Source organism: Stigmatopora nigra, chromosome 23 (genome assembly GCF_051989575.1).
Source record: "Stigmatopora nigra isolate UIUO_SnigA chromosome 23, RoL_Snig_1.1, whole genome shotgun sequence".
In the NCBI taxonomy this organism is placed as follows: Eukaryota; Metazoa; Chordata; class Actinopteri; order Syngnathiformes; family Syngnathidae; genus Stigmatopora; species Stigmatopora nigra.
The window spans coordinates 1,162,096-1,189,390 of NC_135530.1; the positions used below are offsets into that span (position 1 = coordinate 1,162,096).

At 43.8% G+C, this 27,295-nt stretch overlaps 1 protein-coding gene and 2 long non-coding RNA genes across 3 annotated transcripts; 1 reads left to right on the plus strand and 2 right to left on the minus strand.

Annotated features, from left to right (window-relative positions):
- The first annotated feature begins 116 nt into the window (after window positions 1-116).
- On the plus strand, window positions 117-1,528 carry ascl1a (achaete-scute family bHLH transcription factor 1a). The gene has a single exon (XM_077709761.1). The coding sequence runs from the start codon at window positions 360-362 to the stop codon at window positions 933-935; it is 576 nt and encodes a 191-aa protein (XP_077565887.1). The 5' UTR covers window positions 117-359; the 3' UTR covers window positions 936-1,528.
- A 1,704-nt stretch (window positions 1,529-3,232) lies between these two features.
- Window positions 3,233-11,048, minus strand: LOC144181018 (uncharacterized). Its single transcript, XR_013324591.1, has 3 exons — window positions 10,917-11,048; window positions 5,677-5,754; window positions 3,233-3,303 (listed from the first exon to the last, which is right to left on the minus strand). It is a non-coding gene; the product is annotated as an uncharacterized LOC144181018 (long non-coding RNA).
- A 4,608-nt stretch (window positions 11,049-15,656) lies between these two features.
- LOC144180987 (uncharacterized) lies at window positions 15,657-25,466 on the minus strand. Its single transcript, XR_013324585.1, has 4 exons — window positions 25,270-25,466; window positions 21,297-21,425; window positions 19,816-19,885; window positions 15,657-15,767 (listed from the first exon to the last, which is right to left on the minus strand). It is a non-coding gene; the product is annotated as an uncharacterized LOC144180987 (long non-coding RNA).
- Window positions 25,467-27,295: the final 1,829 nt, after the last annotated feature.

Genomic DNA, 27,295 nt, shown 5'->3' on the forward strand with positions numbered 1-27,295 from the left:
TTAGCGCTCCAAGCGGCACGCGTCTGGCGTGCGCGTCGCACCGGCGCAGTGGGCGGAGCCAAGGTGTGGCCACGCGGCTGGCCGTCGGTCGGAGGCTGTTGAAAAGCGACCGTCCTCTTGTGTTCTGGTCACACTCCACCGGCAACGGCACGCAGGACGTATAGGCGCGCGTCCAACCACGCGCCCGGCACGAGCGACAACACACCAGAGACGCAAAAAAAATTGGGGACAAAAAAAGTTTTGTTTTTGTTGTTGCAGTGGCATCATTTTACTGCAAGTGGGAACTTTTGTTTTGGTTTTTCTTCTCTATCAACTGTGCTTTTCCTTCTTTTTTTTGAGTTCTATATCTGGAGCGCACCATGGAGCTGGCTCCAGCAGCCTGCTTGTTCACTGCGCAAAGCGTCCCCCTGAGCCCGAGCAGCGGCAAGTGCGTCTCGGCTCCATGCGCCGCCTCGGCCGCCTCCAAACGAGCACGAGAGCGCTCGTCCTCCCCGGAGCTTTTGCGCTGCAAGCGCCGTCTAAACTTCGCGGCTTTCGGCTACTCCCTTCCCCCGCAGCAGCCACACGCTGTTGCACGGCGCAACGAGCGTGAGCGCAACCGCGTCAAGTTGGTCAACAACGGTTTCGCCACCTTGCGCGAGCATGTCCCTAACGGCGCCGCCAATAAGAAGATGAGCAAAGTGGAAACACTGCGCTCGGCTGTCGAGTACATCCGAGCGCTGCAGCAGCTACTGGACGAGCACGACGCCGTGAGTGCGGCTTTCCAGGCGGGCGTACTAGCCTCGTCACCGGGGTTGGCGGGTCAGGGTTACCCGGCGGCGGATATGAACTCTATGGCCGGCTCGCCCGTGTCGTCCTACTCGTCGGACGAGGTTTCGTACGACCCTCTGAGCCCGGAGGAGCAGGAGCTCCTGGACTTCACTAGCTGGTTCTAAATTCCTGCACCACCAGTACTTCTCTGAAACTCAAGTTTTATTCTCCCTTTCCATGCAGGAGATAGAAGTGCCGGAAAAACACGCTTTCGGGACAAACATAAAGAACGAAAACGCAGGACGTCACATGAACGCAGGGACAGATGATTTTGCTGCCCTAAAGCGCTAAAAAAACCAACAGCACATTATTTAATATGAAGAAGAAACTATGCTAAACCAATCAGCCTTTTATCACAACAGCCCAGAATGCTTCCAACTTCTAAACATCTATCAAATACTCTCTTGTCTTTTTCTTTGCAAATATATATAAACTATTTTTCTATGTCAAGAGATTTATAGACCTTTTTTTTGGGGGGGGGGGGGGCATGTTTTTGTATATATTTTGCTTACATAATTCTATATATGTCACGTGATATTTCTTCTGCTTGGACGCAGCACCGACGTGTCTTATTTAAAGATGTCCACTTCTTGTTCATGATCAAATGTTTTGATGAAGCTGGTGCCCAAACAAGAAACTTTATTATTATCACTCTTGTCATAATAATAATAACAATAATGAGCATATTTTCTAGAGTATATAAATAAATTTGCTACTGAACTTTGATGTTGGTTGTGGATGTTTCTTTTGACTTGTTACTTGTTCCCATTTGAACTTGGGGGAGACAAAATTTCCCAGTTCATATGATAGTTTATGCCTAATTGATATGAATTTGGTGTGTTTTCAATCCTCATTTGACTGCAAAAAGCTTGAGCTGAATTTAATGGCGGGTTTGTTGCATCAAAACAAGAAGATTTGAAGAGGGGGGGGGGCACTGTGGGTCCTCAAAGCAAAATAAGTTTGACAGGTCAGGGGGGGTATGGGGCCTTGGGCGTGTGCCACGCGAACTGCTTGGCGTCCAAAATTCCTGCCTAAAAAGAAGTAGGCGATAAATACAATAATCTGGATTTCCAGTCATTAGACAGACCCCAAAAGTCCCGCGTGGTGGGCGCGGGTGTCAGTGTGCGTTAAGGTCTGGGGGTGCGTGGGTGGGGTGGGGTGGGGGGTGTTGAAATGGGTGGGGGCGTGCCTAAAGGCCGACAATGCCGTAGTCCAATATCTGATGATAGGATTTTTCATTGCAGGCTGCTTGTTGAGTTGCTCATTTGCATATAAAGAGCCAAAAAGGGGCCCAAGTCTGTTTTTGTTGTTAAAATGTAAAAATATTTTTTTTGGGGGGGGGGGGGGGGGCAATCTGAAGATACCCAGTGTTAACTTTTGTGGGGGAAGAAGTAAGTAAGTATGAAACAAAATAGTCATTTTACATTGGGTTCAGTACATTTCAGCACCACAGACAGCAACCTTACCTTCCACTCTTGGTTACTTTTACATTTTCAAGACTTTTTATCATTATTTTGTGGTCATACCTGCTCGGCGTCATTGGACGGGTTAGTCACCACTGACTTGTGGATGAACTCAGCACTAATGAAACCTCATCAGCCACCCAACAGGAACAGAAAGACTTTCTGCAGGGTAAATAAATACATTTCAGTGCCATTGGCCGCAGTACACATGCAAATGGTTTGTCCAATCATGATGTCAACACAAAAGCAGTAAGTGTATGGAGTAAAACTACACATAAAGATGAAGTCCGATTCTCAAATGGGACATTCAATTGGAAACACCTCTGCACGCCAGTGCGTCATTTGTATGCACGTAGTTTTGTGGGCGGCATCAGATTACCTCAGCCTGTTTGTGCTCTTCTTGGAGTGCACCTGTTTGCATAGTTAACGCAGGGTGGATAATAATTGCTGGGGGGCGGCAGTGGAGTTGGGGGGGTGCAGGGTGCCACTAATCCCCAGGCTGGCAATTAGCCAATTTCCCCCTGCGTAGCAAGGGGGCTAAAAAGGCTATCCCTGACAGCTACCTGCAAAATGGACGGCTCTTTAATAGGATTAGAGGAGAGCTAATCTGGGAGTTGAATAAAGTGGTACCTCTACTTAAGAATGCTTCGACATACCAAATATTCAGGTTACAAAACGCTTTTATGGGAAACCTTTTGTTCCAAAAGACCAAATTCATTGAAAAATCAATTGGAGTTGATGGGAAAGTTTTGGACAATATTTTGGTCAAACTTTTGTAGAAATATATGCTTTTTGCAGAAACAGAATTGTATTTTTGTCTTGTTTATGGACATACATTTTTTTGTGAATGATGTGGAACAGGAGAAAATGTAGTACAAGATTTAGAAATGGAAATTTGTGCAAAAAAAAAGCAAAACTTTAAAAATTGGGAGGCAAAATGTGAGTTTTTGGTGTGATACCTTGACTTTGTAGAGTCGCGCTTTAGAGAAGGCCAAAGTCCATGCTTGTGATGAGCCACCTCATGAAGTCACTGCAAGACAAAATAAGACAGGGTGATAATGGTGCCCGCCATTTTTTTTGGCGGGCTGGATGCTCCCGTGCCTGTCGCGCTGATGGTAAAGTGTTGTGTGTTCATTGTGGTTGCTCAGCGCTAAACAATGTGCGGCCGGGCACGCACATCCCGCCACAATAACGGCTACAAATGCTTGGGGGAGACGAGCTGACCCATGGTGGGGGCCGCCAGCGGGCGGGCGGGCGGGCCGGCGCGCGGCACCCCCAAAAAAAAGTAGGTCCGCAAAGACAATTATAAACAAGGCGCAATTACAGTATTGCCATCAATGGAAGATACAGAAAAGAAGCCAAAATAAAAAATATACTTACATTTCTTTGGATTGGATAACTTGATTCAATTTGGTTGTGAGGGTGAGAATACAGACAGCAAAATACATTTTAGACATAAATACATAGTTGCTGAAATATATATATATATATATGCATACATATGTAGAAGCATACATAAGTACATATATATGTATAAGCACATATATACATATGTATAAGCACATATACATACACATACATATATATAAGCACAAATATACATACATATAGATGTACATGCATGCATACGGTAGGTCCTAACACACATTTTTTTTAAATGATCATACTCATTAAAATGTATTCATCTCTGAAAATATTTAAAACTTTTCCAAAAAATTATAAAATTAAAAGACACTACATTTTGACTGTATTTCACCTATTTAGAGTATTTTGAATTTGGACCAAAAAAAACCTCAATAACAAGTTAATTATATCTTAAACTCCTCTCGGGTCACAGCAGAAGGATGAACGGACGCCACACGATGGGACGTCTATCGTCGCCGACAGCGTCCAAAGAGAGGAGGCAGTGTAAACAATAGGAATTTGATAACAAGTGGTCAGCGTGAGCTTTGCCCGCCCTCGGCCGTCCGGCCGGCCTGATGCGTAAGAATTGGCTGGCCAGCGAGCGCACGCTACGCTTCGGCGCTCCCGTGCAGTGATTGGCTGCGCCGTTTAAAGCAAAGGAGGGGAGGCTTGATGGGGATGAGTCGGGACAGGGCAGCTAATGATCATTAATTGCACTTGGTTTGAAGTGAAAGAGTCCAAACGCTGCGGTGGGGTCTGATACAGTGATTGGAACAGATACTTCTTTGTCACAAAAATCATGAAGTTTGGTTCTTTTAGGACTTTATTATGGGTGAACAGAAAAAAAGTGATCAAATCCGCTGGGTCAAGTCAAGGATTTGCTTTTTCAGATCCATGCTGAGCTCCTTTGACTTTCCCATTGTAGCATTAGTGGGCCTTTGCATCCAATGAGCCCTGACACAACTTTATAAGTCGCCAAAAATGGCTAATTTGTGTTGCTGTATGTATATTTTTGACCCAACAGATTTTAATCATTTTTTCTTTTAACCCATAATAAAATCATAAAAGAAACAACATTCATGCATATTTTTTCTCCAGTAACTATTGCCTACCCTAATCTAAATATTCAAACTTCTTTCCGGATGCAAATCATTCCCACTCATTTTTCAAAGGGTGGCGAACACCAAATAAAAGGCCAATAGTACGAATACGAGTTACCCATGAAAGCGGGATTAAGATTAGTATGGTAGCAGGTAAGCGGATCGCGTCTGGATGAGCTAGTAGAAACGTGCTATTGTTCTTCTCCTGGCTATCATCTGCACTGATATTCCCGCAACGCGTGGATCTTTTAAATGGGCGACGACGCGCCGGCCGGTCATAAATCTCGGGACCCGTGACCCCCCGCTGAGAGAGAGCCCTCACAGTGGGGCGAGCAGGCCTCGACCCTGCCGAGACCTCCCCTCTCGCTTGGCTCCCGTCTCAAGGGGGCCCCAAAGACCCCGAGGCGGCGAGATGGCGCCGTGTGTGGGAATGTCAACGCAAGGACAGACATTTCACCCCCCCGCTCTGTATATTACGAGTAAACGTCCCATCCATTTGATGGATCGGACGTCTGTCGCTGTCAGTGTCAGTCAGTGAGTTGGTATTTAGGGTGCTTGGACGTTTGGTCGCCGGTCAAATGTACTTAGATATTAAATAGTACTCAGATATTAAACTCTCTCTCTTAGATATTAAACTCTCTCTCTAAGATATTAAACTCTCTCTCTTAGATATTAAACTCTCTCTCTTAGATTTAAAAATCTTGCTCTCTTAGATATAAAAATCTCGCTCTCTTAGATATTAAACTCTCTCATGAATATAATATTGAGAGCTGGTTTCAACAGTAAACTCTGTCACCATTTGACCGGCGACCAAAAGACCGGGGACCAAAATGGACCAAAAGAGCGGTGACCAAAAGACCAGCGACCAAACGTCCAGTCACGGGTATTTAGCTACTCACTTGCTTCTGAGCCAGGCTGGAGATTAGTGCAAAGAGTCCCACGTCTACAAGTCTATCTGTCACATTGAAGTCCGGAATCTGAAAAAAGAAATGCAAAAATAATCAAAAAGTTCAATTCAAACACTATATTTTTACATCAGCCATAGTGGAACAACATTGCAACACTCAAAGTGGGGAAAAAAACATCAAGATCAGTTTATCGGTGAGTTCCCGTGCTTTTTTTTTTCAAGTGGGCGTTTTTTTGGGAAGTCATTGCTTCAAAAGACACTCTTGTACTTTTTTTTTCTGGACCGGGGATGCGGAAACCTTGCCAAAAAGTTGACGGCAAGAACAAGACGACAGACGTTGAAATGAATAGAAAGACAGACAGAAAAAGATGGAATTGTCCCCTTCTGGCTGACACGGACGGGGTCAGGCGGGCAAGACAATGCGGATTAGGGGCTTCACAGGAGCCGGTCCAGTTGGCCCGAGGGGCTCTGTGTGAGGCTTCATAGTTCCTTTAATAAAAGCAGCTTCATAGAAGTTGTAGGGGAGGCACCCAGCCTTGATTAAATTCCCCCAAAGGAACACCGTTCATCAACATGCTAATTTATTCATGATCTTCGACTCGGGAGGCCCAAAAGGGAGACGGACAATGCTCAGTCACTTCATTAGGTACACCCGCACCAGCGCAAGGGATCACTGAAATCAATGCAGAGATTTGCAGTTTGCTATTGTTTGACAATTCGGACCCTGAGGAGACCCCGTTTACCCCAGAAATGGTACATTTGTCAACAGGCACAGGAAGTTTTTCATTTTCACAAAACGACTATTTTTAGAGGACTGTTTTTAGAGGAACGTTTTTAGAGGATTGTTTTTAGAGGACTGTTTTTAGAGGACTGTTTTTAGAGGACTGTTTTTAGAGGACAGTTTTTAGAGGACCGTTTTTAAAGGACCGCTTTTAGAGGAACGTTTTAAAAAGACCGTTTCTAGAGGACCGTTTTTAGAGGACCGTTTCTAGAGGACCGTTTTTAGAGGACCGTTTTTAGAGGACCGTTTTTAGAGGACCGTTTTTAGAGGACCGTTTTTAGAGGACCGTTTTCAGAGGACCGTTTTCAGAGGACCGTTTCTAGAGGACCGTTTCTAGAGGACCGTTTCTAGAGGACCGTTTCTAGAGGACCGTTTCTAGAGGACCGTTTCTAGAGGACCGTTTCTAGAGGACCGTTTCTAGAGGACCGTTTTTAGAGGCCCGTTTTTTTTTTTTGCAGTGAGTTCTATGAGAGTCTGAGCCATTCCAGTAACGGAGTGACAGTCGCGAGGGGGAGGGTTTGCCTTTTAAGCTGTTGCGCTGTTGCCACTTCAATTTAGCAGATGAGAGCGACTGTGCCGCATAAAGGTCGTATTCACGTTCGGGAAAGCAGGGGTGGGAGGCGTGTTCTAGTCCATTCTTTGGCCCTATTGGGTCACCTTAAAACCTCTGGAGCGGCTGGCTTTAGGCGCCTGGGCCCATTTATCAGCTTAAAGTTTCCCTCCCTCCTCCGCCTTTGTCTTGCAGAACGCGGGGGCCACATTGCCAAGCGGTCGTCCACTTGACTTGTTGAAACTTGATGGCGAAAAAATATCAACAAATAAATAAGAGAAAGGGTCCGCCATCTGTTTGCAAATATCTGGGAGATCGGACGGCTTTCCAGATTACGCCACTACCTGCCTCGTCTTTAGGGGGGGCTGACAGGAGGGGCTCGAGGTGCCACAAAAGGTGCAGCCGAGTGAGCGAGATTGAGGGAGGACCAGTGGCGGGACAAAGCCGACCCGGAAAATCTCATTCTCTCTATCTGATTCCACTCCAGTGCTCGATGCCTTTTTTTTTTTGCAGTACGGGTTTTCTCTTTGCCGCCAAGCCGAGCAGAAAATGTTCATGGGCCAGACTGCACGGTAATTGGAGATTTCGCCGGCTGACGCGTATGTTTTGGTGGAAAACGGGCACGTCCGTGGACGGTCGCGAGGGTCCTCGGGACCTCGGCAGCGAGGTACCGATCATGACTCAGAGTCGAGACCCAGATGAGACTTTTTGGAGTCGGGGTCGCGTCAAAAATGAGACTTTTTGGGGTTCAGACTGACTACTCTTGAGCAAGATAAGACCATGACCCTAAAGATTGTTGCAAAGAGCAAAAATTGTCAAGTTTTGCGGGGTTGTGACAGCAAACGGACCAAAACGAGACCAAATCAGAACCCCAGGTGATACACAGTTGGGGGAAATGACAAATGAACTCAATGGGCAATCACAGGGAGCAAAACAGGACATAACCAATACAAAACAAAACTGGTCTAAGGAGTTACAACACTAGCTATAAACTAATAGCATAAAGTCAACTGAAAAAGGGCAAGAGATGGTTTCCCATCATTTCAAACGTCACCAGCGGCTCATTGAGCGCCCACTGGTGGACGTCGCCTCGGCGAGGTGGAAAACATGACAAACACTGGACCAGTGCAATTTATTTTCCTTCCTTTCCGGCTGCCGCACAAACAAAATGAGAGGGCGGAGACGGCTGACAAACAGCGGACGCCTCCTTTCAAAGCACACAAGCGGCCAATCATGTTGTTGACTTCAATCACAACAAATGACAACAAGTGTACAAAAAAAAATCTTACAAGCGTTTCAGGGACAGGTCATTGAATTCTATCCATTTTTTTGGGGGGGGGGAATAAATCCATCCATCAAATAACGCAATGTCCCGTGACCGCATGAGCATGAAATCCCCTCGAAAAGCTATTTATTGTGTCACCGCGCTCAATTTTGCGTTATGTAGGCCGGTGGTGCCATTCTCCCGCTCATAGAATAAAAAGAAGGGCGCGAGTGGGGATGGGTCGCCATAGTTGAATGGGAGCTTTGTTGTAAGACACTACGGGGAAATTTGGATACAGTGTTAAATTAGGGGAAGCAAACAAAAGTGGGATTAAGCCCAGAGGACAGAAACAATAGCACATTATTCTCATATTTTGGATGTTTGGGTGCAATTGACGGCGCCAGACGTCAAACCCGCGCATTTTTATCAAGCCCACAAATGATGAACCACCTCCCTACCCGCATCTGGCCGTGTGCCACAAACCACAAGGCGGCGACCAATCATCTGCGCCCACCTTAACAGATGCACACGGATAACCTTGACAAAAGGCAAATCATGGCCTATTATGACACGGGCGCTCCCTAACAGCCCGCCGTCAACGTCCCATTGTGGCGTAGCGGCCATTTTGCACGCCGCCGCTCGTCAATGGCGAACGGCGGTAAACACGCCGACGCAAACACGCTTGACATAAAAGGAAGCGGCGTGCCACACGCATGCTTCTATTCATCATCTTTAATTATTCAAGGGTGACTTTTTTTCCCCTCAGGTAAAAAAATAATAATAATAAATCCAGTGGGCGGGGCTAAAGTGGCGGTGAAGCTGCCAGGTGTTTGCTTGTCTTTTGTTGACATAAAAATGAAAAGAAAAGACGTATGGCTTCTCTATTGTTAATCTATTATAAACATAAAACATTATAATTTTAGAAGCAATAATACATTCCCTCAAAAATGCATATGTTTTTAGTATAAATGCATAAATAGGTTTATGTATGCATCAATAGAATGTATACTGTTTACAATATGAACCTATATACAGTAATGAATCAAGTTTTTGTTTAATTTATCGCAATTCATGGTTATTTTTGTGATTCATTTTTAAATAAATGCATATATTAACTTATTAGATGTCATTACAGTCAATGAAATCCAATCTATTTTAATTCAAAGAAAATTTAATTGATTTGCATCATCTACATTGGAATTTCTATTTTAGATAAGGTTTTACATGGTATATAAAAGTGATTACCTTTGTAATGCTACTTCTATCAAAACATTTTCCTGATTTACCGCATTTATAGAGATTGCTAAACCATAATGGACATGCTGTGCAAATTCTGGCAAAAAAAAAAAATAGATTATGACGGCTTTAAACTTCGCTTAATATCATTTTGGGCCAAATCAATGCTTCCTCTAATTGGGAAAGAACAAAAATCCCATTGGGTTTTTATGACCTGTTTCATATTTAATGCTAAAATAGCTTACAAATAAGATGTTAAAACAAAAACAGTTTTTCAGAAGTACAGTTCACCAATGACTTTTTGTCAAATCCAAACAATAGAGCGCCAACATTAACGTGCGTCACGCAATTAGTTATGCAAAACTCTAAAGTGCCGCAGGCCATAGACGCCAACAGACGGCGGCCATGAGAAATACTGTTTACAGTACCTCAACCTTGCACTTGACATTGAAAACAAGCTTGGCAAAAAAAAAGTCAATAGACGTTAGTTGCTTGACATTACATTAAATGTCCATTTAGCGCATTGGCCATCAGTTCTGAAGTCCAAGGTTCGATAACCCTAACACCCTAATCCTAACACCCTAATCCTAACCCACATGAAAGCAGACTTTATGTATTTCGTGTTCCTGTTTGTTTTTGTTTTCGTTAACTCAAGAATGAATAAAGGGATTATCGTCAAACCTGCGGGGAATATAACATACAATAGTACCTTTACTTACAAATTAATTAGTTCCAGAACTTGTATTTATTGTAAATAGAGGACTATTTTATATGAAAATTCTCCAAAAAGCAAAAAAAGATAGAGGAAACGTGTTTACATTTTGGGGGATTTAGTAACTTGGATCGACCTTTGAAATAATTAATGCTTTTACAGGTAAAATGTGTTTCTACTTGTGAAAAGTTAAGAAACCAATTCTGGAACAAATTTATTTTGTAAGTAGAGGTACTTAATTGGCGTCCAATCCATTTTACTTGGATGGATCCATTTCAACTAAGGCTAAAGTTTTCATGTTTTGCTTACCCAATTTTTTTTTTTTAGGAAAAAGGGGTGGAAATCTTCCTTAACTATGATCATCGACACATTGCACGAATAAAAATGAGAGCAGAGAGAAAAACTGGCAGCTGGCAAAGTGTCCAATCGGGCCGGAGCACTTACAAGAGACCTTGGCTGACCCTCTGGAAAAAGGACCCCCCACATTCCCCGTCAGCCTTGACCTGAGGTGTTGCAACGCCATTGTGCTCGCAAAGGAAAGCGCTTGAGTGAAAGGGGGGGGGGGCTCGCTGGCAAAAAGTGATGCTCGAGGACAAAAAAACAAAAAAATCAAGTGTACTAATTGACAGGGGGACGTTTTCGGAGTCGAGGGGAGCAAAATGGAGAAAAAAAAGCCTGCTGATACTTACGTTTGAGAGGATCGGCTTGGAATGATGCTTGTCAATCATCTTTAGTACTTTTCTCTTCTTATCCAGGCGTCAAAACATCTCCAAGAAACATGTCTTTTTGATCCCAAAGAAGCGGAAGCCCTTTCGTTCCTGAATGGGAAATAAAATAAACAATATATGCACAAAAATTTGAACTACGTTCACAGCAAAATTAATTGATATCACGAACAGAACATTCATCAAACCAGACGGGTCGAGGCTCATTTGGCAGCGGCCAGCCAGCGCGCTCCACGCCATTGCGCCTGCGTCCAGCCAGCGGGATTGATTGAGACGTAGGATGAGCAATGGATGGCGCCGTTATTTGGATGTGTTGAGCAAAAGCGCCACACTAAACAAATCTTCTCCTTTTCCAAAACACATGTATCACAAAGGGCCAACATTCACGGTGATCGGACCTTTGGTCGCCGCTCTTTTGGTCCCTTTCGGTTGACGGTCTTTTGGTCGCCGGTCAAATGGTGACAGAGAGTTTACTGTTGAAGCCAGCTATCAAAATTATATTCATGAGAGAGAGTTTAATATCTAAGAGAGAAGTTTAATATCTAATAGAGAAGATTAATAACTCAAGTACTGTTTAATATCTAAGTACTGTTTAATATCTAAGGACTGTTTAATATCTAAATACAGTTAAATATCTAAGTACTGTTTAATATCTAAGTACTGTTGAATGTCCAAGTACTGTTTAACATCCAAGTACTGTTTAATATCTAAGTACTGTTTACTATCTAAGTACTGTTTAGTACATTTGACCGGTGACCAAAAGACCGGCAACTAAACGTCTTGCGACCAAACATCCGGTCAGGCCATTCACGCTCACACTTTATCTACCTGCTCTTAAACCCTGGTCTAAAAAAACATCATCAATAATCTTGGAGAAATTGATCAATTAATTCAAGTGAGTTTGACGAGTGAGCCTGGACAGAAAACAGAGTGGAAGTCGCCCCCCGAATGGCCGACTTCCCCCCTTGGCGACTCCTGATTTAGACTTTGCCGTCAACTCCCAAATTGTGTTGTCCAAAAACAGAGAGTTCACCTGGACAACAGCTGCCCATGAACCCCACGGATTTGAGGGTCAAATCCCTGCGCCGAGAACAATAAATTGACAAGTCGCTCGACGCGCGGTGAACGTACGAAAGCGAGGCGCTGTTAAGTGTATCTCTTTCTTGCCGTGTGTTTAAGAAAAGGATGAGCAGAATGCGGCCCAAACTATTCAGCAGAGGATTGGCCAGTCAAAGAAGGCGCACCTAATTATTCATGGGCCTCTCAATCAGGCCTGACAAGTGCCAATCAAAGGCCAGCACAGCGCTGGATGCTTTAAGAGCCACTGAAGGATTTTGGGAGGACAATAGCCAGGCGACAACACTGTCAGTGTGTGGTCCTGGCGCTTATACCCCGCTAATCTGCGTCCGCTGAGATTAACCCGCCTTTGTGGCCGGCCGGCCGGCCGCACGTCGCCACGATAACGTCTTGCCTCGCAGCTGAATGCTAACATCGGGCAAAGCGGTGGCGGCGGGGATGGGAGGGCTGTTTATTTCGGGGAAAGACTCGGGGATTAGTCCACCTATGAATTCCCGATGAGCTCAAAAGGTCTAATCGGGAGCCAGGCGGGGGAGCAGAGGCGCCGCAGCTGGCTCGCGCAAACGTTCATCCCGGGAATCGGCCGAGTGTAAAATTAAGAATCGAGCTTTTACTGGGCGAGTTGTAGACCGCCATTGAGGACGCTCAATGTCCAATCCATTTGAACTGGGAGGAGCACATGAACCAACTTGCCTTCAAAAATCATGTAGTGCATCATTATTTACAGAATGGACTGCAGGGAAAATAAATTATGCATTAATTGTATTTGTAGCAGTGGCGGTCCGTGAATTTCCTAGTAGCACCTTCAGCTAACGGAATCAATCCAACCCTCAAAAACTACTTTATGGCTATAAAACCTCTACTGCAGATACAGCTGTGACACTTAAAAAATATCAATAATCCTGATCCTGGGAACAAATAATGGCTGAAATGTGATTGGTTAAATGCTTCAATATGAAAACATATATCTGGAGGAAGCTGACAGACAACTTGGAATTTAAAGTATTCATGGATGAAATATAATTAAAATCAGTCTGTGATTCAGATATTTCTTAGGCCAGCAGAGGAGGCCTTGAAGGCGCACCACTGATTTTTTTTAGCCAACTTAGTCATTTTGATAGTAGACTAATATAGATACTTTCAGTATGTGATGCCTCCATTATAAGGCTTTTCAATTTTTTCTGTTTCTTAATTTTTTTGGGGGGGCTAACGACCCCTGGCCTAACAAATGAGTACCTTAGTGCAATCCAATAATTGCACTTGTAGTACCTTTGTGGAATAGAACCCTAACCCTAACCCCACCCCAACCTGGTCTAAGGAAACTATGACGAAGATTAAGGGCTATGGGAGGATGCCCGACGCTCCTGACCTTTTTTTCCCTGGCACGTACGCAGGTGAAGATGATACAGGAGAGGATTAGGCCGGCTTAAGTGTACCGGAGGAGAGGGACGCCAATTACAAGAAGGCCCGACGCCAGCAACAAGAGGTTTTAAGGGATCACGCGCTAATAGACCACCAGATTTAAAGGGCGACACCGTCGGTGGCGGACAGAGGTCGGGAGGAAAAACTCTGCTTGACAAAAAGGGACGGAGGACACCCTGGACCAATCCCGTCGTTGCTTGGACGTTTGGTCGCCGGTCTTTTGGGAAAATTATATTCATGAGAGAAAGAGTTTAATATCTAAGAGAGAGAGTTTAATATCTAAGAAAGAGAGTTTAATATCTAAGAGAGAGAGTTTAATATCTAAGTACTGTTTAATATCGAAGTACTGTTTAAGATCTAAGTACTGTTTAATATCGAAGTACTGTTTAATATCGAAGTACTGTTTAACATCTAAGTACTGTTTAACATCTAAGTACTGTTTAATATTGAGGTACTGTTAGATATCTAAGTACTTTTTTAATGTCTAAGTACGGTTTAATATCTAAGTACTGTTTAATATCTAAGTACTGTTTAATATCTAAGTACTGCTTAATATCGAAAAACTGTTTAATATCTAAGTACTGTTTAATATCAAAGTACTGTTAAATATTAAACTACTGTTTCATTTCTAAGTACTGTTTAATATCAAAGTACTTTTAAATTTCTAAGTACTTTTAAATTTCTAAGTACTGTTTAATATGAAAGTACTTTTTAATATATAAGTACTGTTTAATATCAAAGTACTGTTTAATATCTAAGTACTGTTTAATATCTAAGTACTCTTTCATATCTAAGTACCTTTGACCAGAGACCAAAAGACTAGCAACCAAACGTCCAGTCACGATCCCGTGAGGATTGACGTTATACAGTAAAAATGGACCGATCATCTTTAGGGAACTTTTGGCGGTAGCCTAATCCGGGGGTGCCCGAGCCGACGTTCCCCATTGAAATCAGCCCATCGCAGGAAGTTATTTACGTGCGGTGGTGTCAGGCAGGTGTGTTCTGCCAGTGTGTACATAAATGCTCGCCTGGGGCGCGTGCACACACGCAAGCGTGCACTTATCTTTTGTAGTGGACTATGTATGCGCAGATATGAGTAATGCGCCGCCGCCACCGTCGCCGTATTGGGCCCACGCCGTGTGTAATCTGTGAGCAAATAGCAGCCAGCAAAAAAGCGGCACCTGTCTGCGGGAGCGTGCCAGGTGCAAACATTGTTCTGAAGACGCTTAAAAACAAAAGAGACATGCTCATTGGTAACATTGGCGCAAAGATGAAAGTGGGCTATCCTACTCTATAAACACATGATTTTTATTGTCCCTTATTCCAGATTTGACTTTCTTCAGGCCAAAACGTTCCGGCGTAGAACCGCAACGCCGCCTGCCACTCAACGGAACGCCGCCACCTTTTTTTACGAGCTCATAAAGTGGAGTCGATGGGCCTATCTCCGTCGGACTTTCCCAAGTTAATGATCGGCGTCGACGGTTTGATGTTAACCAAGGCAGAGCGTCAAACTCGGAAGGGAAGCGGTTAAGCCTGAGGGGGGCCGCGTCTCAGACGCAATAAAGACGGCGCGCCGCCGCCCCCCGAGAACGTGCACAGACGCACCTGTCTGCTTATCAGACCATCTTGCCCAAACTGTCGAAAAAGTCGGGCTGAGATTGATACGCTGCACTCATTAATCCTCTTTTCATGAACAAATAGGAGACTATTTGTACTTTGACATCAACTTTAACTATCAGCCTACCATGTATGTACACCGAGTACCCGGAGAAAACCCACGTAGACCCGGCTGGGGGGAATATGCAAAACTCGACTTGGATTTGAAGTCAGCCCCTCTATCTTTTTTTAAATGACATTTTAATATTTCTTAATATACGTATTCCTTTTTACTTGACTTTGTAGTAGTACTTTATACTTTTTACTTGAATGATGAGTGATGAGTATGTTAATACTTGAGTCCTTTTTTTTCAGTTTATGATCCATATGTACTGTTAACGGATGCACTTTTTTATATGTATCCTATCTTGTGCTGATCCGGCCCATATGGCAATTTTTTTAAGTCAATGTGGCCCCACGGCTCAAAAGTTTGACCACCCTGCGCTAACCACTCAGCCGCCGAGCCAACCCATTGCAAAAGTTGACATGAATAAATGAATTGATCATTTTAAATAAAAACTAGGTAAATACAACGTGAAAAAGAAGTACCTGTTGAGCTCAATTAAACTCTATGTCGCCGTCCGCCCCAGCAAAATCAGATCTGGAACTTCGAGCCCAAATGATCCATCAAAGCTGGCAGGTCGGTGCACAAAGACATTTCTGAAACAAAAAACACAGTACGAAAAGTAAGATTCCAGTTTGTCTCAGTTCAAAAGTGTTAAAGCAGCAGCACTGCTTTTATTTTTTATGTATTTTTAAGTACAAAGTACGTAACCGATACCGGATTAAATCCAAATGATGAAACACATTTTTATTCATCCATTTTCTGTAACGCAAGGGTCGTGGAGGGTGCTGGAGCCTATTCAAGCTATTTATGGGAACTAGGCATGGGATTGGTGGCAGATATTTTTATTAGTTTTTTTTTTTTTTAAATCTTACCTTTAAAGAATAACAATCCAAAATGATTTGACAGACATTTTTGTGGCTTTTGACCTGTTGAAGTGCATCAGGAAAGTCCCTCCAAATAAAAGTGGATCAGTGACAGAGTGGCCATGGAAATCCCTCCTGAGACACAATTATGAATGATTGCCATCCCATCATGCGGCTATTTGAGTTCATTCCGAGTAAACGTCCAATCAGTTTGAAGTGAAAGGTTTGGCAGTAAATGGTGGACAATGAGTGAATATATGAGAGGACTGCATATGTCTTTTGTTGCACTTTTTTTAAAAATTTGGTTGCTAAGCGTACTGAAGCCCACCCTGATTCTTCCATAGCCTGGAGGGCAAAGGTCACGGGGTTCAGACAGAGGTTGTATGGAGGAAGAAGGTTAAACACCTTGCAGGGATTACACAGGAAGGAAGTCACACAAACACACACAAACGTACGCAGGGGTGAACAAAAGACAGCCGTCCTAATTGACACATTAACAGCATGGAAAGAAAAATACAAAATAATAATGACATCAAGTTTAAAGAGACAATTATCATCGGAGACTTCCGAAGGGAGCGGAATGGACGCACCCTGTCAAAATGAGAAAAGACATCAACTCTTCTGTCAGCCCGTCTAAGAATGACACTCTGGAAAGTAGCGAGTTTGGGGTGTAAATAGTCGCATTTCCTCCTACGGGAACGTCATCAAACACGGCCTTATCTCAAGTTATCTTCAGGTGGAAAGCCTCAAAGTTGGAGTGTCACCCGCCGTTCCGAGCTTGGGGGCGCAAAACAACATCTTTTTGCCTTCCAGCTCTCATTAGTGGAAAAGCGCGTGGCTCATCTTATCTGATGTCAGAGTGTGACAACAACAAGACAAAAACAAAACAAGATTAGCCAGTGGAATACCTTCTTAAGCCTCACGCTATTCTTTTTTTTCCAGGTTGGTTTTGGATTTTATTTACTGCGCGCCATATGATTGCTGCTGCGCAGAGAAGATGACAGTAGACGGAACATTGGTTGTCACCTTTGAGGTGCCCCAGACATCATGATAGTCAAATGTGTGTAAATTCTGACAAAAAAATGATAAAAGCTTGTTGCTGTTGGGGTCATCTGTTGCTGACATCCCCGTTCCCAGTGTCCTCGGAGCCATGGCGCTGGTTTCCCTGCTGGGATGGCCAACAAAAGGAACCAAAAGAAGAAACGCAGCGCCTGGCTTGCAGCAGCTGCTACCATTCCCAACTTCACAATAGCGACAGGGGAAGACGTGGCATTGTTGGCGGATAACAGCTGGAAAATGGCTCACAAAAGTACATTTAAATGGGCTTATCACCAGTAGACATCGCATCAATTTGAGTGAGGAGGGACATAGTTTTCCGTCAACTGTTTTCTGGCAAAATATCTTCCTTTTCCTGACTTTTCTTAGTATTTTCACCCAAATTCTTCTCTTTTCAAACTTCCAGTCTAAACATGAACTTCTGCTGGCTCCACCCCCTTAGGACAATCTCCCCTTGTTTCCGCCATGGAGAGTGGTCGCCACAACGGATCAAGAGAAGGCCCTTACTGCGGCGGCGCTCTTCCCATCTGTTGCGGGCCCGCAACTGGCTTCCTTCGGGGCAATTGTGAGCGGGCTCCGGCGCCATATGGTGGAATAATGACATTGGCGGCCAAGGGTGCTTTGGTACGTACCCCCTCACCCCCCTTAACCCGTACACTGAGGTGACATGCCTTTACATCAGCCAGTCAAATGGGTTGGATGTGCTACAATATAGTTGAAAACTGCAGCAAATGCATGCAAAAGGTTGCATTAAAACTGGAAGATTTACGCCCTTCCAAATTCTAGTAAGAAAAGTTTTGTCTTGCCGCTGGAAATTCTAGTTGAAGCGATATGAGAAGTCAATATTTCTAGTGCCCTCGTGTGGCAACAAACGCAATACAGCGTTAACAAACAAAAGCCAAAAGGTCTCCATGTTTGCCTTGGATTAAGCCGAGCCTTTCACCCTTTTAACCCGGGTGAGAGTGATGGAGAAAGGGGGTGTGCGGCCGAGGGGGGCGACTGGGGAGTCGCTGTCTGAGTCTCACGCAAGGAAGATAAGCTTGGAAATCTTACTCTCACATGTGAGGCTTTGAAGATTGAAATTCTTCTGGTGTACACCAGAAGGCAGAAGGACAAGATGCACAATACACACCTCAAAAATATGATGTAAATATGTCTGGCCTGACAAAAGCAATGAAAGTGTAGCTAACGTTATGGACTAAACTTTGGGAAATACTTCATTATTAAAATGAGCTCTTGGAACTGCCAAGCTTTTAATACCAGATCTTAGTCCTTTTTCACATTTTTTTTCGTCTTGGGAGTATCTTGATTGAATTGATTGCTTCCGCTACCCTGTGATCCGGTCGCCCTTTCGATCTAGCGACCCACCGGCGTCCGCCGGCGTCCTTTCGGCCCACGCGCCGCCTAATGTCATTAGAGGCCATCTTGCGCCACTGCTTTGACGCTAGTGCGGCCAACGCAGGAAGTCGGGCCGCGCTGGGCCAGGCGAGGCCAAGCCAGGCCTCCATCTGCGGCCCCGATGGCCCCCTGGTCCCGGTCGGGGAACGAATGAGTTGATGCAGACATGCTCCATTAGCCGGGAAGGACAGAAGCGCGTCTATGTGAAAGCGGGTTTGAGCCCTAACTAGGTTATCCCCCACCCCAAGCACGAGCCCCCCAAAAAGTGACTTTTTGAAATCAGGGAGATTTGTGTTTCTGTGAGTTGTAATTAGCTTTTCTGCAGGCTCGGGGGGGTCTGCGCTGGATGAAGGTTAGGGGGCGCACGGGGCAAGCAGGGGCCGACACTGGGCCGCATTGTGACCGGCGGGCAAATGTGATTATCGGGAGGCGGGCTCGCGTGCGGCTTAGCCTCCCGACAAGAAGAAACTTGGGACTTTGTGGCCGGAAACAATGAGACGGCTTTGCGGGACACCCCAGAGACACCCCAGAGACACCCCCGTGTCGCCGTAACACAAAAACAGGACACAGTCGCAGCTTTAAGCTTCCTTTTGTGCAGTGGCCATTCAATCAGGAGTCCGCCAAAGTTGACCATGGCACAAATGCGTACATTTGAGAACAGGGAGATATTTCCTTCACTCTTTGACCGACATAGAACATTTGTACAGTGGCTTAAATGGATTGGATGTCTATGACTGATAACCTCATTCAGATGAGAGGATTTCTTCTTCTCTGTTATTTCTGTTCTTGTTTGGGCACCTGTGCATTTTAGTGCATGGCTAGGGAGACAGTGGCTAAGAATTCCTGAGAGTTAGAGACGCTCTCGCATGCAAATGAGGTCACTGCCGTTTTTTTTTTTACTCTTTTGAGTGGCGAGGGGAAGTGTGCGGTCGCCACGGCAACCCTAAAGGCACGCGCGTCGCCCAACTGGGAGGCAATGATTGTTTGGCGTCATCCTTCCTTGCCATACTCTAATTTGCCCCGTTTTCCTCTTCTTCTTGTGCTGTAATTAAAAGACTTGCCTCCATAAATGTAGTCCTAATCAGCTTGTCATGCTACATAGAGAAAGGTAGCTTATGTGCATATTCAGGCATGTTTTTTTTTCCTAAAAATCTGTCCTTTCTAGTTGTATTTGAAGTCATTGACAGTAACAAATGTCCAATTTATGGATGAAAAAAATGTGTTGGACGTAATGCGCGGTCAATCAAGTTACCAATTTGTTTTTGTTTGCTTTTGTTATTCTAAAAAAGGCATCAAATAGTACTTTTAGGCTTAGAGTACTCACAGTTGAGCAGGAGACGGACGCCCCTCTCCCACAAGATGTCCTGACTGACAAAAGAGACAAAGAGCCGTCTCTGTAACAGAAAAACAGACATTGATGGTTAGGATTAAAAGTATCAGCAGAACACAAGTACAGTGATGAAGACAAGACACCCCCCCCCCCATCACGAGTGGTTGAGGAGTACTTTAATAAGTACTCTGTCTTGATTAGGACCATTGCTACATGGCGTCTGCACTCCCACACAGATTCTCGTCCATCTGCCCCTTTAAATGGACAAACCGGGGCTGAGTTTATGCGTGGAATAAAGCAAACTGAATTACAAAAATATTAAATGAATTACAGTTTCCGCTGAGGAATTTCCAATGCAACATATTTTCAACTAAAACACGAAAACACAGCGTCTTTTTGGACATCCACCTCCAAGTCCTTCCTGTGTACCTCTCCATGTCAAGCAGGGAAGCCAGATCAAATGTCCAATTTGGAGCCTCATGGCTCAAAGTAGTGCTGCTCTTTGGCTCTCGTCGCCATCTGCCCGGGTTTCCTCGGGGGAGCCTGCCACCGCCGCACTTGGGGATGTTTTATTAATTCACCTGATTACCCCCCGCGGACTGCCATTGGGGAGCCTATTAATAGGCATTTCATCAGGGTTTGATTACCAGTCGCTTGAAGGCAAAGCCACTGGGAGCTGGCGTGCATGCAAACAAACGCCGGGCCACGTTTTCCTGCGGCGAAGACAACCGCGCCGCCGCTCGGGAGCAAACTATCAAACGTCCGAGCCCGGGCAGGACTTCGGCCGCACAAAAGAAGGAGGCCAAGCACCTCAGCGTGCGACGGGTCGGCCATAATCAAGCGTGAACATGTGCGTCCGTCCAATCGGGGCCGAAAAGTTGGCTCTCGGGGGTCCGGGTCAGGGCGGATGCAAGGACTCCATGACCCCGAAAGAAACGGCAGGACCAAATCCGCCTGCTGACGCTACAGAGCTCCTTTTAGGCTTAGAGTCCGCCAGCCGGGGGATCAATACAGATACTATTGGTTGGGGTATCATTTTCGGGGGGCTACCAGGTGGGGGGGCTTCCCCACAAAAGAAGAGCTGACAATAAGTTGAGCTGGTGGCGCACCAGTAGATAACCTACTTAACATTCATTAGTGTCACAGCCACTTCGCCACAATATGACCGATCGGCTCCCTGCCTGCTGGTGGTGTGTGTTTGTGCTTGTCCGTGTATGTGTGTGTGTGTGTGTGTGTGTGATTCCGTTCTAAGGTGCAACTCTGGCAGCAACATGTGAAAAGTGGCAATCTAGAAATGGTAGCAATCATCAATTAAAGGCAAGATGTTAACATGGCTGCACTGTATGAGATTATAGATAATAAATAACAGAGAGCTATAACCCAACTGAAACTAAGCTTTGCTCATCTACACTTTTTGCAAAGAAATGCTGGTCAACAAAGCTATTTGGACATTGCTCCCATTTTCCACAACATACCTGTGTGAGGTGAGCTTTTCAAGCTTGGCAGGTGTGACATCCAAAAACAGAGAAAAACAAAGCTGGTCGTGTGTGAGTCTTTTGTTGATTCCTGCCAGGATATCCGTGCTCATCCAAACAGGTTTCACACTAAGAGAGAAAAAACATGAAAGATTATTATGTTAAGACCTTCCGTATGCATGCATGTACATCTATGTGTTTGTATATATGTGCTTATATATTAATGTAAGTGTATGTATATATGAGCTTATATATGTGTGTATGTATATGTGCTTATATATATGTATGTGTATGTATATGTGCTTATATATGTATGTGTATGTATATGTGCTTATATATATTTATATGTGTATGTATGTGCTTATATTTCCCAAATACAGGATGAATCAAGTTATCCAATCCAATTATACAATCATTTTGTCTTTGTTTGGATTTGATTCATTTTCAAGACGCTATAATATAAGGCCATTCTTCAATGTTAAACACTTCATTAACAATATATTGATGACACTAAAATTGTGAAAGACGGATCAATAGAGATAAACTCTTTCCAATTTTTGAACAAGGTATTGCTTGTCTGTCCAAAATAAAAGCAAGCCAAGATAACCCGGCGTATGTAACCAGGCTTTTCCGTGCCAGAGGTGAAGGGTGACCAGACAAAACTGGGGGGGTCGGGTGGCACGGTCCGCACAATAGCCCAAATGTCCCCGCTTTTTTAATTGCATTAAGGTCGGATAGTGAGAGCTGTGTGCAAACAACGTGGCCTATCGGGCGCACAAATCAGGGCTGGGCGGCGTCTGCCCAAAGCTTATTATGTAGAGTGGATCTCAAAGTGGACCTTCTTCATTCCCTGACGTGTAAAGCGGCAAAATCCGGTTAAATGGCACACTGGTGTCGTATTAACAGTGCCTGCGGATGGATCAGGGGGGCCGGTAGCCGTGGAAACGTGCACAACAACAACACTCCATCTTCACACACGACTAAGGCGGTCCCTCACCTCCGTTTGTAAACACACAGGAAAAAAAAATGTTTTATTGGACTTTCCTACATAAAGGAATGAGAGAGCGTGTGCTCGGTGGGGGCGCCGCACTGCATTTTGGGTAATCCGGCAGTCACAGTAACGGTTGCTAAGATACGTGGATAAAATGTGTTGGGGGTTTTTTTTGGGTCGATCTGTGCTCAAAATCAGTTAAAAGAGTTAAAAATATAGTGTTAGGGCATTGAAATTTGAATAGAAAACATGATTTTTTTAAAAGAAATTGAGTGATTTTTGGCTTTTGTTTTGTCAAAAATCAACACATTTGCCTACACAAAAAAAAGGTCGCCGGGAAGGCTTTCAGGGCGCTGCACACGGGGCGCTGCCCTTTGGTTCCCCCTCAATAAAAGAGCGCTGACCTGCACAGGCTCCTACCCGGCCGGCCCCCTCGGCAGCGCCCCCCCCTCCCAGTATGCTCCGTTATTTCCTCATCTCATCAATCTGTCAGCGGAGGCCTTTTGACACGCGGCACAATATGCCGCCGCCATTGATTTGGGCTTCTCTCAATATGGTTTTGTCTTTTTAAGATTAGCCACCTCGTCCGAGAGGTCCGAATCCCCCCCCCCCACGGTTGGATCCAGGGTGGGAGGGGGGGCGCCTAGATGGGGCCGGAAGCTAAATATAGTTACGAGAACCTGTAGCAGCTATGGGTACAGGAATGAAAACACAAACAAAACACAAACAATTCATATTTTCCAATGTTATTCCTTGTGAGCCATACTACCAATTTAAAAGTCAAAATACATACATGTAAACAAGTGTCTTTTCATTTTTTTTTTGTAAATTTCACCACTTTAAAAGTGGAAAAAATGAATGTTTCTTAAAATATTCTTATGATGTTCCAAAAGGATGCATTCCAGAAGATTCTACTGCAAAAAAATGAAGATTAAAGCAGTTCTAGATGTCATATCTCAGTTCTGTCACCAGCCATTTCCATATTTTAGCTCACAGGTTAGCAAAGAGCCAGATGCACCCATCCAAAGAGCCACATGTGGCTCCCGAGCCATAGCTTCCCTACCTCTGTCTATAGCATTACGAGCAAGCACCAAACCAGTTTTATTCTCATTTATAGTGATAATTATGGTGTTAAATGTTTACACTGCACCTCTAGCTCTTCATTAATATGTGATATGTACAGTAGTCTCCCAAAAAAGAAGGACAAACATTGAAATGGACGAATGATGGTGAATTAGAGACAGATAACTTAATTAGCCTTGTGTTCGTCCGTATCACAACTTTGTGCACCAACTTTTTCTGTAACTATGGCAACCACACAGATGGGTTAACAATGTGCTTTGTGGTGAATTGAGCTTTTCCATCTTCAGGAAGTGAACATGAGAGAAAAGAGATGAGGTTGTTCATTTGTTTCAGGGATGGACAAGGGGGGGGGGGCGTAGGGTGATGCTGGGGGGTTTTAGGGGGGGTTGGTCTGGGGTACTCAGCACACTCGAGAAGAAACCATTCAATTCATTTTCAAGTAAGGATGAAAGAACGACTCCAAACTATGCGTGTCGCCTATTCAGCACTTTAAAAAAAAGACAGCTAAAAAAAGAGAGAGACAAGGTGGGGAGGGGGGCTTGTACCAAGGGGGGGCTGCATAAATTTCATCAGCACTGCAGACAAAAGTGATTGTCGCGCCGCCCCTTCCCCAAAAAAACTTTTGCGTCCCCCTCCAGAAAACACTTTGGCTGCTGAATGGCCACCTATTAGTGACTCTATTATGGCCGACGGACTCTTGAATGGCTTCTCGCTGAGCGTCTTTATCATCGGTGGGGTAGGACGGGTGGGCGCCTCCCTCGACAATGATGCCCCCCGCCCCACTATGCCTCCCACCTTTGTTGAGTGTTCCAGGTGTGGACAGTTCATTGTGATATCAGCTTTTATTTTTGGGGGACATGTTTTAGCTCTATTAGCTCTGCCTCAGCTGTGAAAATACTGCATATCCAGCTAAAAAATATTGTTGTTTTTAACAGAAATACACTTTAAACTTAAAACAAATTTGTTAACTATTTTACTGGTCGAGAAGCTTTACACTTAGTACTTATTTGAATATTTGAGGGATATGCTTTTTTGTTACGGTCTAATTATAAATTATTTTTTGGTGTAATTCCCTGCCAATTTAATTTTTTTTTTTTTTTTACAGTAAAATTAAAGCAGGCATTGTAATGAGTGCAACAGGTCATATTTATAAAGTGCATTCAATGGAATGATTATGAAAGTCTCAACTTTGTTTTCTTTTCTCTTTTTGATGTAGAGGTAGGGAACTTATGGCTCAGGAGCCATATGTGGCTCTTTTGATGGGTGTATATGGCTTTCTGCGAACCTGTGTGGTAAAATATGGGAACCCCAATGAGAATGTCACGATTGTGGTACCAAAACTATCTCTAGCGCCTTTTTAAATCATCATTTATCTTCATTAGACTCTTCTGCATGCTTTTTCTCATTGATACTCATTGATTAGCAACAGCTCTAAAAGAAAATCAGACTTTTTATGACTTTCAAAGTGGTAAAATGAAAAATAAATGCTCACATTTTCATGTACTTTGATTTTTAAATTCTGAGTATGGCTCTCAAGGAATAATGTTTGAAAATATCAATTGTTTATGGCTCTCTGTCTTTTTTTCCCCCGAGCCGGAGACCAAAATCACCTATAAGAGAGCCCGATTGTTTACTAACTTGACTTTTTCTGCCTTCCTAAACGGCACAACGTACATTCGCCCCCCCTCCCCCCGAATGCGTCACTTTCCATTCATCAGCCGTCCCTTTAAATACCCCGTCACGCTTTATACAATCGCACAAAAACTACTTTTGGGGGCTTTAGAATGCGGCCTGGCACTCACTAAACACGCAGTGAGTAAATATCAAGTGGAGTGTTGATACTTTAAAGAAGACTTTATGATGAATATGAACGCATTGTGAGAAGGCCGCCACGCTCACCTCCACGGGGGACCATCTGCTCCGCCGTCAATGCATCACCTGCTCCGGCCGTCGCCACGGCGACCGGGACGGCGTGGATTAGCCAACCCAGAGGCGGACTTCTACTGGCGAATCCCAACCACTGTCAGTCAGTCGGCGGCTCGACATTAGCGCGCCGACCGCTTTTGTGGAAGCGCTTTGTCCTCCAAAAGCTGAGTAAACACACCTGAGGACAGAAAATGCCACCACAAGTTTAGAAATGGTGAAAAATAAAGGCCTTTTCATTACAATGAACTCATTTGGTTGCCTATGACGACTCTGGATGGTCAATATTTTGAACTGGGAAAGAAATTAAACAAATAAACTCCCTTCCAGTTCCAATGGACAAGTCACAAATGAAGTCAATAGTTTTTTTGTTTGAAGGAGTCAGACAATCGGACGCCTGTTGTCGTCAACAACATGGAAAGAGTCAAGAGAGAGTGTTGAGTGACAGGCGAAAGTGAGCAACGGGTGTGCGAGGGGTTAACACCTTTTGTGTATGATCAGGGAGGCGGTGAGGGGTGCTGAACCCCCCCAACTAATCAAGAGGGAGCGTGCTTTCTCCTACTTCATCAAGTCAATCTTATCTGCCTCTCTAGCACATGCTGCCGTTTGAGATTTTAACAAGATTAGCCCACAAGACAAGTGTCCATCTGCGGGGAACACTTCCTGTTTACACTTGGCGCTTTCAATCCAGATCGGAAGAAGAGATGGACAGACGCGGGGGGGAGAAAGAAAGAAAGACTTCCTCTCTGGTCAAAGAGTGTCAAAAAGTCAATTATGTGATATGTTTGCTCTCAAAAGTGTACAAAATAACAAAATAAAATGGACATCTAACTACTGCAGTCGTTGGTGAAAGAACAAAATCAACTTTTTTTGGACTTTCAAAGTGATGAAATGAATCATAAATGCTCATATTTTCATGTATTTTGACTTTTAAATTCTTAATATGACTCTCAAGGAATAATGTTTGAAAATATCAATTGTTTATGTCTCTCTTTGTCAAAAAAAGTTCCCGACCCCTTGAATAGAGGTTCAAAATAGTAGTTACGTTTTTTTAAAAAGTCAATTTTCATAATCAAAAGTTATCTGGCAATTTTCTGCTCAGGAACCTTAATCCATCTTTAATTGCTGCATATGTTATAAAACAGCACATACAAATTTGGCATATGAATAAAAATACCTACCATAAAACAAAGTTATTTTAAGAATGAATATTCTTATATTACTAATCAAACACTGCCCACTTGTGGAACAGAACACGAACTTCTTCATTTCTCCCTTGAAAGCAGGCTTATTTTCTTTCTTCTATTAAGAAATGATGAACTGATTAATTAGCTAGCAACACTAGTGACTAACTCGTGACTGGAAAAGGAAAAATGACGAGCAATTCAATGTATTCCGATTGTGTCAAGTCAATTACACGCTTTAAAGCTGACCTTGAATGCCTGACAGGGAAAAAATAAACGTCAAATGTTTTGTATTAGCTATAATAAGTGAAAAAAAGATTATTATACTGTTAAACAAAAGCATGCAGCATATGGTTGCAATATTCATTCATTTTCTTATCTTAAATAACAAAATACATAAGCTAAACAAATAAAGGATGTAAAAGGAATATTTCCATGTTCAAAAAATTGACCAAAACACTAAATAATTGAACAAAAACATATTTTTATTCATTTTCTGTACTGCTTATTCTCATTAGGGGTGCTGGAGCTTATCCCAGCTTACTACAAGTACCAGGTGGTAATTATTTTTTTCTGTCTGTCAATTTGTTTCCTGTTTTATTCAGAATTGCATATCATTAAGCATTTTTCTTAAAAATTTAGAACATATACAATGTATTTCCCTTTAAATTCAATACAATAACAGGAGTACTACTTATGTCAATATGTACTATGTCTGTGTATGTAAAAAAAAAGTTTTCATCCCCTTATAAAACTCCTAGCATGTAAATGACAGGTCGCCACTACCACAGCAACCATCCGGACCACACGGGCCCACC